This window comes from Gobius niger (assembly GCF_951799975.1).
Source record: "Gobius niger genome assembly, chromosome: 14".
Classification (NCBI taxonomy): Eukaryota; Metazoa; Chordata; class Actinopteri; order Gobiiformes; family Gobiidae; genus Gobius; species Gobius niger.
The window spans coordinates 3,122,379-3,136,304 of record NC_136865.1 but is presented as its reverse complement, the minus strand read 5'-3'; the positions used below and the strand labels follow the sequence as shown (position 1 = coordinate 3,136,304).

Below are 13,926 nucleotides of genomic sequence, written 5' to 3'. Positions count from 1 at the left end.
AAAACGGTGGCCTATTCCTTTAATAATGTCCCGTTTCAGAATTGTAAAGGATTTGAGAAACTGTATTTTTTTAAGTTCAGTAATCATATAAACACATTTATTTTCCTCACCATAATCATGAATCCAAAATTTAGAATCATGACATCCCTAGTCTCAGCTCTGACAATTTGCCGAGTGTCTCTCCGCGCTCTTCACCCCCTTTCATCACTGAAGCCCACAGAGTAGTATTTAGTCCTGTCCCGGTCAGAGCTGCCCTCTGCTCTAACGGGCACCTGCTCAGACAAACAGGACTTAACAGATGTGCTGACCTCAGCTCAGGACGTGACTCACGCTCCATTGTGTTTTAGATTCAGAAATAAACTTCAGCCGCTCTCAGGTGGTCACTCAGGGTCAACAGGCCGAACCCTCCCTGACCTCTCCAACGGGGTCACGTCACATGTGCTTTTGAAACCGGTCCAGCAGCATTAACACCTGAGAGAAGACTACACTGATACGGCTTTAGGAGTCGATTTCTCTTTAACCTCTTACCCCCCACCTTCACTGAGCTCATTATCTCCAGTCCAGCTTTATCCGAATCTAAAAGCTTCTTGACTGGAGACTTTACAGCCTTGTGTGGGCCTGCGCTCGGGAAAGGCTTGAAGGTTTCCTCTTTGCAGACGCTGTTTCCGTGGTGCGAGGTGATTGTGTTGCTCCAGATTCAGATCTGTACAGTTTAGTTGAATGTGTGTTTGCCTCTCGCTGCGTTCACGCCGCTCTGACCAGCTGACGTACATCGCCGTTGATTCCCACCGATCTAACACGCCCATCACCCGCACATGTGCACATTTACATTGACAATACTCAGGAATCAACCACACCCGCCGTAGAGTAACGCCAAACTGGACAAAATACGCCCGGTTCGGAGGTTAAGAGACATATTCTGCTTTTTCCTGGCATTTTGTAATAATCTATTACTCATGTACAAATACGTGTAAAACATGATTTAAAAAAAAAGAAAACAATTTAACACAGAAGAACAGTGTAGGCACATTAAGTGTTAGATGAGGCTGGACAGACGGGCGCTGCACACGTGTGTTGTTGAAATAATATGGAATAGGCCTCAAGAATATGATGTTTGGGTTTGTGGGGCAGGGGGTAATAAGGCCCGGGAGGGAGAGACCGTGTCGGGGGCGGCCTCTCCAGGAGGGATGATGACAGCGGGGCGAGGTTGGTGTTAAGTGTCGCCAAAGCACAATGAAAGAATCAGGAAGAACATTGGGTTTTTCCCCACGCACTGTTCATGCACAGAGGCTTTCTCAGACTGACGCTGAAGCAGTGGCTCAAGTCCTACCTGCAGGAAAAGTGGTGCTTGAAGCAGCATGAGCAGGAGCTGGTTGAAAACCTTTCAAACATCCAGATTACAACCAGAGTGACCTTTAGAAGATAAAAGTAGGAGGAGGAAAAAGGGTGTTTTTAACCAATCTGTGTCTTGACTGTGTTTCTGTGTGGCCGCAGGTCGTTCCTCTGCATGGGGATCAGGTATAAAACAGCGGAGGTCTCACATCACGCTCTAAACCAGTCGCTGCACCAGGCCCTGATCCAAACAGCGCCCCCTGTGTCTACTGTCGGCCAATCAGAGGGGGCAGAGGAGTGCGAGGAGGAGGGGCTCCAAGCAGAGGGCCAATGGAGGGACGGACAGGAGCGCGAGAGGACTGAAAAGAACCAATCAGAGCGTCTGACAGAAACAATGGTGGGATTACGGACTGAGAGCCAATCACATCTTCAGGAGCAGGTTAATGGGCCTGAGGTCATGGAGGTAGACCAATCAGAGGTCCAGGAGGGGACGGAGGAGGCCGGACTGGAGTCAGAGGGCCAATCAGAGGTCCAGGAGGGGACGGAGGAGGCGGGACTGGAGTCGGAGGGCCAATCAGAGGTCCAGGAGGGAACACAGGAGGCAGGACTGGAGTCAGAGGGCCAATCAGAGGTCCAGGAGGGGACGGAGGAGCCAGGACTGGAGTCAGAGGGCCAATCAATGGTCCAGGAGGGGACGGAGGAGGCAGGACTGGAGTCAGAAGGCCAATCAGAGGTCCAGGGGGTGACGGAGGAGGCGGGACTGGAGTCAGAGGGCCAATCAGAGGTCCAGGAGGAGACTGAGGAGGCGGGACTGGAGTCGGAGGGCCAATCAGAGGTCCAGGGGGTGACGGAGGAAGCAGGACTGGAGTCAGAAGGCCAATCAGAGGTCCAGGGGGTGACGGAGGAGGCGGGACTGGAGTCAGAAGGCCAATCAGAGGTCCAGGAGGGTCTCTAGTCAAAGACCCTTGAGACTCTGAAAGTTTTTGAAGCAGAAAGCGATGAATCTTTTGCAGGATTTGAATGACTTTCAAACCTCCACACACACCAGCCTTGTTCCTAAACCGGTGTGTTCTGTATGTTTTGTTTGGAGAACAATGTGCACCTTTCTGTTGTGACAAAGTGGAAAGACTGCTGCATATGATCCCTTTAACGAGGGCTGCACAAAAATGGGACAAATTGCAATAACGATTTTGCCAAATCTCACTAGACTAAAGCTACTGGGCCATATGTTGTTTATGTTTTTTTTTTTTTATCATAACCCAAAAACACTGGGAATTTGGTGAGTCTTAAAGGAAAACAAGTTTGTAAATGTAAGGAATGGAAATGAGGAGAATAAACAGATGCTTGAGAAGACATTTTGCCGCCTCTTCGTTTTTCCTGAACCTTAAACCCGGCTGTGGGGTCGCTCTGGGCCCTGATCCTCCTGAGGCTTCAGTCTGTGAGAGCACACACTTTCCCATCATGCTCTGGGGCATGTCCACATGCTGAGAAGAAGCCTTGTGACCTCACTCATGACCCCTGACCTCTGTGACCCAGATCACAGATGTACAGCATCTGTCCGGCCAGTGGGAAAAACATAAGTGCATCCACACAATAGGAACGGACATTTACTCCGGAGTGGTATCGGAAATAAACGAGTCGTACCCAGCCCTGCTCCTGGCCACCAGTCAGGAGACGGCTTACACTTTGTCAAATATACACCACAGGTCCTGAGAGAGTGGTGGGCGAGGCCTTTGTTTTACACCAGAGAGCAGCAACACACACCCAACAATTTCACCCAACTTTGAAATGAAAAGTGTCATCAGTAGAATGTCTGATCTTAGCACCATTAGAGGGCTGTGTCACGGTACAGTGGAGGCCCTTAAACTAAAGAACACACTGCACACTGACTCATGCACTGACTCTTAGAACTACGTCCGACTATTTCATGTTCTGAGCTTATGAGCTATTACAAGTAAATAACCTCCCTGGTCCCTAACCTGTCATTCACTATCGCAGACCAGTGCTCCCCAGCCTTTTCCCTCGAAGACCCCCCTGCACATGCCACGCCCCCCATAAAAAAAGGATTATTTCATGTAGATTTCATATTTAAAGGGACTTACGGAGTTTAAAAATGTTAATGTAGACTTAAGCGACTGATTTAGAAGTAAATTAACATCAAACATAAGGTAAAGTATTAAAAAAGTATTAACACTTTAATTACAAAAAGAAAAAAAAGTAGCAGGTATTTGATTAAAGGGGGGGTATTATGCAAAATGGACTTTTTCAAGCTTTCCATCATGTTATTATGTCATTCCCTCATTAAAAACATGCCTGAAGTGTTGCCTTGGCACATTCACGTATTTCTGAGTAATCTGTAAAAACTCTGATGGCGGCCATTTTAGGGATAGGTTTGCCTGAGTCCTCCTAGGAACGCCCCCACCTCCTGAGACGCCTCCGAGCTTTGGTCACCAGCCGAGTAACCAACCACTGCTCCTCAGCAGAACCCCCTCCCCACTGATGCCACAGACAGCGTGTGGAGGGGGCGTGTCGGAAAGGGTCAGAGGTTCTTAAAGAGACAGAGGCCTATTTCAAGACATTCACTACAGCCATTTTGAGAGAGACATTTTATACAAGGCAGTTATTCTAATTTACTGCATTTACAGACCAACAGAAGGTTTCGACATCATTGTAGTGTGATATAGACTGGTGTGACTGAAAAAAGCATAATACCCCTCTTTAAGGGAACAGGCCACAGTTCTTCCACACTGAGATCTGTTCTTACCTGAGCTTAGATGAGTTGATACGTACCTGTCTGGTCTTTGTGCCCGTGGAAAAGCTTGGTCGCTTCTAACTTCACCCCATTTGGAGCTATAGGAATATACTGGGAGAGGCCAAATGCTAACAACATCTTTGGTCTTTGTGCGTGACTGAGCGCACGCACAAAGACCAGACAGGTACGCATCAACTCGTCTAAGCTCAGGTAAAGAACATATCTCAGTGTGGCCTGTTCCTTTAATAGCGCAGCAATATCCCAACCGCACCGAGATGAACCCCCCACTCTCACAGGGCAAACAAACAGTGAAAATAGACTGGCTAATGAACTAGTCCTAAGCCACCCTACGTTGCAGGCCTGTATCGATGCTCGTGAGCGTGGAGACCCAAAAACAACACGGGTCAGAGAGCAAAAATAAACACATGCAGAGTACCTTGTGTAAATGTGTTAATCCCACTAGATTGGTCCTGGTAATGGGGCGACGTGGGCACTCACATTGACCATCTGGGGTCCGTACTTCATTGTCCGGTCCGGTAGCGATCTACTGCTAGCTTCTACGTCCCTCGAGGTTAGCAAAACGGCAGCCTACAGTAGTCCTTGTAGTGAACGGGCTGAGCCTCGACTCTAATACGAAGTAATAAGCGGTAAAAACACAGTCCCGGAGCTCAGCGTCCTCGCTGAACCAGATCTAACCGGTTACTCTCTCACCTTGTTCCACGAGAACCTTTGTTACCTTAAAGGGGGGGTATTATGCAAAATGGACTTTTTCAAGCTTTACATCATGTTATTAAGTCATTCCCTCATTAAAAACATGCCTGAAGTGTTGCCTTAGCACATTCACGTATTTTCGAGTAATCTGTAGAAACTCTGATGGCGGCCATTTTAGGGATAAAACGCCTGATTCCTTCAGGAAACGCCCTCGACCTCCAGGATACGCCTCCAACCTTTCGTCACCAGCCGAGTAACCAACCACTGCCCCTCAGCAGAACCCCCTCCCCGCAGTGTCTAGCCCTAAGATGTAAACAGAGTCATCATGGAGGATTAGCTTCATGTGTTGTGAACAGGAGCCACAGCAGCTCTGAGACTTTTACAAAGACACACATCAGTGTTTCTGTTACCGAAACACCCAGGATTAAAACCGGTGACAAGAACGCTTATTTCAGTGTCTGGTTCTGCGCTGGGCCTTGATGATGCACAGAGCCTCCGGAGAAAGCTAATGCTAAGCTAAACCTCGAGTCATCACGTGAAAACGAGAAATATGCACACATAAAGTCAATAAAACCACCACACACATAAAGAACCGTTTAACAATGATCACACACGGAGCCGGGCTTGTTGATTTGGAAGTTTATTGCTCACATTTCATCTACAATGGGTCATAGCCGAGTGGTTTTCTCCCGGAGCTAACAAGCTAGCCGCGACAAGCTAACGGGAAAATTCACTGAATACAAGTAGCATATTATGCATTGAAAACGTCACTAAACAGGCAACTGCTTGAAGCAGCCTTTATGATGATCACACACGGAGCCTGGCTTGTTGATTGTGTAGTTTACTGCTCACATTTCATCTACAGTGAGTCGTAGCCGAGTGGTTTTCTCCCGGAGCTAACAAGCTAGCCGCGATAAGCTAACGGGGAAAATTCACTGAATACAAGCAGCATATTATGCATTGAAAACGTCACTAAAACAGGCAACTGCTTGAAGCAGCCTTTATGATGATCACACACGGAGCCGGGCTTGTTGATTTCGTAGTTTGTTGCTCACATTTCATCTACAGTGAGTCGTAGCCGAGTGGTTTCTCCCGGAGCTAAGGCACTATTAGCCGCGACAAGCTAACAACCTTCACCTTCACAACATTCATTGAAAACAGGCAGCATATTATGCACAAATAACGTCAATAAAGCAGCAACTACTCGAAGCAGCCTTTACGATGATCACACAATGAGCCTGGCTTTACACATTTGTGGTTTATTGCAGACTTTTCATCAACAATGAGCTGTAGTCGATTATAACAAGCTAACGGGTAACCTCGAAAAACCACTGTCCACCTGCACAGATAATGTCCGTCTTTTGAATCGTATGGGCTCCTGCAGATCCTGGTGTCGTCCATGGGGGTATAGTTAGAGATCCATAGGGCATGGCAGATGCAAAGAGAGAGCCTCCAAACAGCAGTTATTTTTCAGGCAAGAGCCCCTTCCAAGCGTCCGGTGTGGAAGGTTCGTCTCCAAATAATATCCTGTGTGGCCATTGTTCACAAAGTGATAAACAGTAGCTCCTTTCCAACAATAAAAATTAAAATGCACCGATCGTAGTTTCAATACTGTTGAGACAAGCGGAGTGTTGTTGTGATGCCACAGACAGCGTGTGGAGGGGGCGTGTCGGAAAGGGTCAGAGGTTCTTAAAGAGACAGGGGCCTTATTCAAGTCATTTGTTCTCGCCATTTTGAAAGAGCAATTTTATACAAGGCAGTTATTCTAATTTACTGCATTTACAGACCAACAGAAGGTTTGGTCATCATTGTAGTGTCCTATAGACTGGTGCTATGTGGCTGAAAAAAGCATAATACCCCCTCTTTAAAATACACTTTTCACATGTACAGTAAAATAAATGAAATACTATTGTGTAATAACATATTTTACCATGAACTTGACTTTTAATAAAATACACCTATGAAATACATGAATTGAGCACTTCACTCTGTATAATCTTTTACTTTACGTACGTTTCACTATATATATATATATATTTTATCCTGGTTCCATTAAAACCATTTATTTTCCTCCCCCTACATGTTCCTCCATGTCCTAATGTGTAGAATGAGCTCAGACCTGTTCACCACAACTGCCTCTAAAATCCTGCACTGTCACTCAGAAAGCTGTTACTTCAGGTCAGAAGTGCCGTCATGCACGAGCTTAATATGGAGACTGCAGTGACGCGTGAGACCTGAGGTGGCAGTAGTGAGCATGAACATGAAACAACATGACATTTTGCTGGGATAAATAAACTATGAACTGCACCCTTAAAGAATAACCTTCAGTCTGATTTATTCCTAATATTTCACATTTGTTCCCATGGAAAATATCCGACATGGAAAATTCCCACAATCTTGCAACCCTAAACGCAACATACTAGGAATAAAAACAAGAGGCTAAAAAAAAAAAAGCCTATAACTGAGGAGGAAAATGATGGATCCAAACACCAAAAGTGTGGGGTCACTCAGACAGTTGGATGTTTTCCGTGGAATGGCCAACATTTCTCGGAACAAGAACAAACTGTGGAGTTTCAGAAGAGAGTTCCCTTTTTCTGGTGGTTTTGAGAGTGTAATGGAACTCACAAATGCTGACGCTGCAGATCCTCCATGAGCTTAAAGGAAAGGACTGTTTTGTAACATTGTAACATCACTGCACCAAGGTTTTCTAATCATCAGTGAGTCCTTTCCCTCCAACTTTGTTTATTGACTAGTCAAACTATTAGTTACAACTGAACAGAAAATAGATAGAAAATAAAATAGAAAAGCCCCACCCCTGCAGTCCTATATAATGAGTTATGACATCACATCTCAGCTCTTAACAGTCCGATCGAAGATGTGATTCAAAGAAAGAATCCACAATGACTCTGTGGGGCCCCATGTAACATCTACATAGGATGGATGGCCTCTTAAATCATATTGAGTCTGTTCCAGGTCCAGAAAGAGCGAGAGGTCCTAAACCAGGGCGAGGCTTTAGGAAGTGATTCATTTAATGTCATCCTCATTAAAAATAACTCTTTAAAATAAAGTCTCTAAAAGGAATAGAAGGACATTATGGGACCACAACAGTGTAAGTAAGTAAGTCTCCCTCTCTACTCCCAGCTTTACTCCATGATTATTTTGTTCCCTTATTTTTAAATAAGGCGACAGTGGTGCACATGGTAGAGCAGGTCGTCTCATGATCGGAAGGTCAGAGGTTCGAATCCCGGCTCTTGCAGGTGCAGACTGTCGTCGTGTCCTTGGGCAAGACACTTCACCCAATGCCTATGTGTGAGTGGTTGGTGCAAATGTGAGCAGCCTCGCTTCTATCAGTCTGCCCCAGGGGAAACTGTGGCTACAAATGTAGCTTATCAGCATGGAGTGAATGGACCCCCTCCCGTTCATGTGTGAAGCGCTTTGGGTGTGACTCTTTTTGAATGTACAGAATAAGGAAACAGCGCGGAGGCAGTGAAGCCATGTGGAGGTCCCAGTGGTTCAGGAGGTCCAGACTCACTCTCATCTAGTGCTGCAGGTATAGAATATTTATGTAATCGACTATGATGTCGATTTTTTCCCCATCAATTAATAGGATAAATTACAGCAATTATATCAATACACCGCTCCAAGGGATTATGCAAATTGTATTTCAGTGTCAAAAAGGTAAAAAAAAAACAAAAAAAATTCAGGTTAAGCCCAGTTAAGGGAAAAACTACTGAAAAAGGATGTTCCACATTATTAAGCAGATCATTTTCAAGTAATAAGGAAAAAGAAAAAGGATCTCTCTGCTGATGAAAAGCGTGATATTGTTGAATGCCTTGGTCTAGGTGTGAAAACCTTCGATCTGCACAGGTTTGTGCAGATAAAGGCACAATAAGGACGGTTTCTGCCAGACAAACACATCAGATGAATAGAAGAGCTGCTACAAAAACAGGTATTTGAAGCTGCTGGTGCCTCTGGAGTCCCCGAACATCAAGGTGTAGGACCCTCCAGAGGCTGCAGTTGTGCATAAATCTTCTATCCGGGCCTTCCCTAAACGGTTAAAGCTGATGAACAGAAACGACTGCAGTGGCTCAGAAATACATGAAGACTTATTTTCAAACAGTCTTGTTCACTGATGAGGCCGTGTAACCCTGGATGGTCAGATGGATGGAGTAGTGGATAGTTGGTGAATGGCCACCATGTCCAAACAAGGCTGTGACGTCAGTAAGGAGGGGGCGGAGTCATGTTTTGGGCCAGAATCATGGGGAGAGAGCTGGTCGGCCCCTTTAGGCCCCTTTAGGATCCCAGATAGTGTGAAAATGACATTTGAAAATAAGTGGAGTTTCTGACTGACCACTGTCTTCTATGCTACAAAAAGAAGAGCCGTGTTTTCCCGAACAAAATCCTCTTCACACATGACAACGCACCATGTCCTGCTGTAAAGAAAACCTCTGCATCACTGTCTGCTATGGGCAGAAAAGGAGAGAAACTCATGATGTGGACCCCCTCCTCCCCTGACCTCAACCCTATTGAGAACCTTTGGAGCCTCAACAAAAAAAACTTCTATGAGGGTGGGAGGCAGTTTTCATCCAAACAGCAGCTCTGGGAGGTTATTCTGACATCCTGCAAAGAAATCCAAGCAGAAACTGTCCAAAAACTCACAAGTTTAATGGATTTAAGAATTTTGAAACTGCTATCACACAAGGGCTCCTATGGTAAAATATAACTCGACCTGTTAAGGTGTTTTTGACTGAAATATCTTTTGATTTCAGTAAATATGACCTCCTAATGCTACAAATTCAATAAATGACCATTTTTTAGTTAAATACGAGCTTTAAAATGTATTGAAACGATGAGTTGCATAATAATTTGGAGCAGCAGATTTTGAGTTTTTTACTACTCAACCACATTTAAATGATCCTCTAACAGTTAAAGACTTTTAGAAGATGATGCTGACTGTGCTCACTGTAATGTTTTTGGAGCCGTTAGTGAGCGCTGCTTGCATTAGGGGTCAGAGAGCGTCAGTGGCAGTGAGGGGGACGGAGAGAATTGACATTACGTCATCCTAAACGCTGCCCTCTTAAGTGTGATTCATGTGCTCTGTTACATATGTCCTCGTTCTGTACTGCACTTTCAATAACTTTGTGTATTGTGCATGTTTTCCAAATAAACTTGCGTTGCCACGTAAATAAAACAAAAACCAGGCCTGAAAAGTATCTGCTTGGTCTGTTTGTTGTTTCCAGGAAACGCCTCTTCGTCTCATCCTTTAATCTGCACACAGTTTGAGAGGTGCATCGTGGGAAACGCGGTGTTTTCAGTAATAACAGTTTACACTCTGCAACATTAATCTCCCACTTCAGCTCCACTGTCTGCCACAGCAGATCCCACAGTCACGTGTTTGAATATCTGTCAGTGCTGGGGCTATCCATGAGAAACAGACACTGACACAAAGCTCAACATCTCTGTGGCACAGAAGAACAGAGAGAAAGGATTGACTAATAAGAAAAGCACATTTTAAAACCTTTCCCTGCCTACAGTAACCTTTAACTATCATAAAAGCCACATGTGTCGACCACAAGACCTGTGGGCCAGATGCGGCCCGCAAGATGATTTAAAGTAAGTCTCTGGCCCATTCCTGTGCGGAGTCTGCCCCCTAAATAAATAAAAAAAGGACAGAATTCCACACGTGTCCAGCAGAGGGCACTGCATAATAAGAGATCAGGGTATAAACAACACATTATAGCCATGTGGTAAATGGTGAGTCTGCCCCAAGGCGGCTGTGGCTACAATAGCAACTGACCGAGTTAACTGAATTTGAGTTAGCATTAGCTCAGAGGACACTATGATCATTTGTATCAAAAGTAAAGTGTCGTAAGGTCTGTCCACTGATAGATCATTTCTAACGAGGCTTCGACCGAAATGTGGTTTGATGGTGAAAACATCTGGATTGTTCATACTTTGCCATGTTTGTTGGCTAATGCTAAGGGCTAGAAGGAAAAGTCTCTCGAACTAGCCAACATGCTAACTGTCCGCATACGTTAGGAAACGCCGCTTCTCCTTTTTATTCCAATGGTCGCTACCATAGAAAAGTAATGTGGGCGCCCGCTCCAGATGTGGATCAGCTCAGTGTCACCTGGGCTGGAGGCTTCACCTATTGTACATGTTTTTAGTGGTAGGGGAAGCCGGCTTACCCAGAGGAAACCTACGCAGACACGGTGGAGAACATGCAAGAATGTGACCCAGGACGAGCGCTAACCACGACTGTCACCCTGAGGTGCAAGAGCAGCCCGGTCCACAGAAATGTGCTGGCTGCATTTAAGGCTCCAAGGTTTTTACCATTTCAGGAGTGACGGGTGCTTTAGCCCCGATAGTTGTAGCATCCCCTTTGTAGCATACTTTAAATACATTCCTCCATTGCACATTGTAACCCATTTAGCCTCGATCTGGACGATATCGCGCTGGTCACAAACACACACTCCTCCCCCTCTGTACGTGTTAAAGGGATATTTCAGGATTTTTGACATAGGGCCTCATTTCCTAGTTATCCAGAGTGTTGCTGATTTCTGGCGGTATTTTTTTTTGTAATTCATGCAGTTCTTATGTTTGAAAAGTTTTGTGGCGCTAAGCTAGTGCTAGGCTAGTGCATTTCTATGGTATCAGCTAGCCTGCATTAAAAACAGTGTGACCCGCTCCACAGAGCACCTGAGGCAAATCACTTATAACACCAGACTAACCATATACATGTCTGTGTCCATAGAGTAATGTTTGGAATATAACTGACCTGCATCACATGAATGATTGCATTTTGAGGGACTATTTTCTAGCAGATCACTCCGCCGCTGCGTAGCTTATACAACCACGAGGCTGATGCTGCTCAAATTTAAGTTATTTTAAATCCAAAATGGTTCAAATTAATCGACACAGACATATATATGGTTAGTCTGGTGTTATAAGTGATTTGCCTCAGGTGCTCTGTGGAGCGGGTCACACTGTTTTTAGTACAGGCTAGCTGATACCATAGAAATGCACTAGCCTAGCACTAGCCTAGCGCCACGTAACTCTTCAAATATAAGAACGGCATGAATTACAAAAAAAACACTTAAGATAACTAGGAAATGAGGCCCCATGTCAAAAATCCTGAAATATCTCCATTTCTTGCCGGGCCTAGCTAACATTCGCTAAACAGGAAGTGCAAAAGGTTGTGTCCAAAAGAGAGTCAATGCCACATCATTATTCTCTTTGACTCTCTTTGGAATGAAAATGATGCATATTTAGCCCACACCTAAGGCCTCATAAAACACACAATACCTGGCCTTTTTCCCGTGTAGCGAGTTCGTGGAGCCCGTCTCTGGCGAGCCCCGACCCTGACGTCAGCTTGAGCTCCATTTTCACTCACACTCCCCCCGCGGCGTGGACGTTTAAACCCTCACACATGCTAACGAGAGGCTAATGTTACTAATGCCGCTTTGACTGTGATGCTAACTAGAGCTAACGGATGCTAATGACCTTGTTTTCTTCAGAGGACAAAAACCCCGTCGCCACCCCCTCCTGAATTTGCGGCGAGTGCGAGAACAGAGGGGGCAGAGGAGAGGGTCGGAGTGTGCGGGGTGGAACAGCTGAAAGCTTGAGATAAAAATGAAAGCTTAAACTAAAGCTAAAAGTCTCTCCTGTTCTCACACGGACATGGGAAAACTCAATCTGCCCCTCCGTGTTCTTCGGGAGTGGAACCAGCTGCAGCTCCTCACGGTGGGACCCTGGACCTGGACCTGGACCAAACCCCTCCCTCGCTTCCACTGCCTCACTCCAATCTCCTCCTCACTCCACTTACACTATAATCTCTCCCTCGCTCTCCTGGCTACAGTTTTCCTCCAGAGTGTCTCTCTAAAAATAGCGGCATTGTAGTAAACATGTGCGCTGGCCCTGCTTTAAACAGCTCCAGATGTCAGAGCGGCGCACGGACAAAAGGGAAAGGTTGCTCTGGTCAGCGAGATGACAGAGGCGCTGACCTTCCGAGTCCCACCAGGCCCAGATCAAGATCACATCAGGACAAAGGAGGCAATAAAGTTGTCCCGAAGTGCACATGATCCTTAACTCCCACCTGAACCGAGCACATTGTCTCCAGTTTGGCTTTACCCCAGTCCAAAAGCTTCTGGAAAAAAAAAGCTTTTAAAATAGCGACAAAACTGAGACGAAAACAATGATGGAAATGAAGTGACAAAAAAGTGACGAAAAACTGATGAAAAAGTGGCAAAAATGTCACAAGAAATGGACAAAAAATGGACGAAAAAATGTGACAAAAATGACCAAAAAATGACAAAAATTGGACAAAAAAATTACAAAAAATTGACCAAAAAAAGACAAAAAAAGATTTAAAAAAAAAATGACAAAAAAATGAAAAAAATGTGACAAAAAAATGACAAAAATGTGACAAAAATTGGACAAAATAAATTACCAAAAAATGACCAAAAAATGACAAAAATGTCATAAAAAATTCGACAAAAAATTGCTAAAATGTGACAAAAAAATGACAAAAAATTGATAAAAAAATGTGACAAAAAATGACAAAAATGTGACAAAAAATGACAAAAATGTGACAAAAAAATGACAAAAATGTGATAAAATTTTGACCAAAAAATGACAAAAAATTGAAAAAAAAGACAAAAAATGCAACAAAAATGTGATCAAAAATTGACAAAAAAATGACCAAAATTGGACTAAAAAAGACAAAAAATTGATAAAAAATTGACGAAAAAATGAAAACAATGTGACAAAAAAATGACAAAAATGTGATAAAATATTAGACAAAAGATTGCTAAAATGTGACAAAAAAATGACAAAAAAAATGATAAAAAATTTACGAAAAAATGACAAAAATGTGACAAAAATGTGACAAAAAATGACAATAATGTGACAAAAAAATGACAAAAATGTGATAAAATTTTGACAAAAAAATGACAAAAATTTGAAAAAAAAGACAAAAAATGCAACAAAAATGTAATCAAAAATTGACAAAAAAATGACAAAAATGTGACAAAAAATGACAAAAAAATGACAAAAAAGTTACTAAAATGAGTTGAATACCCAACAAAAAAAAGATGGAAAAAAATCTGATGATGTGAGGAAAAAGATCCTCT

At 44.0% G+C, this 13,926-nt stretch overlaps 1 protein-coding gene across 1 annotated transcript in view; it reads left to right on the top strand.

Moving 5' to 3' along the window:
- The window catches only part of LOC306973380 (uncharacterized protein), a gene marked incomplete at its 3' end in the record, with an annotated part of 38,999 nt that extends 36,712 nt beyond the window's left edge, over positions 1-2,287 (top strand). Inside the window, exon 23 of the mRNA XM_079570306.1 lies at positions 1,495-2,287. Coding sequence (XP_079426432.1) covers positions 1,495-2,287 — 793 coding nt within the window. The remainder of the gene's footprint in view (positions 1-1,494) is intronic.
- Positions 2,288-13,926: the final 11,639 nt, after the last annotated feature.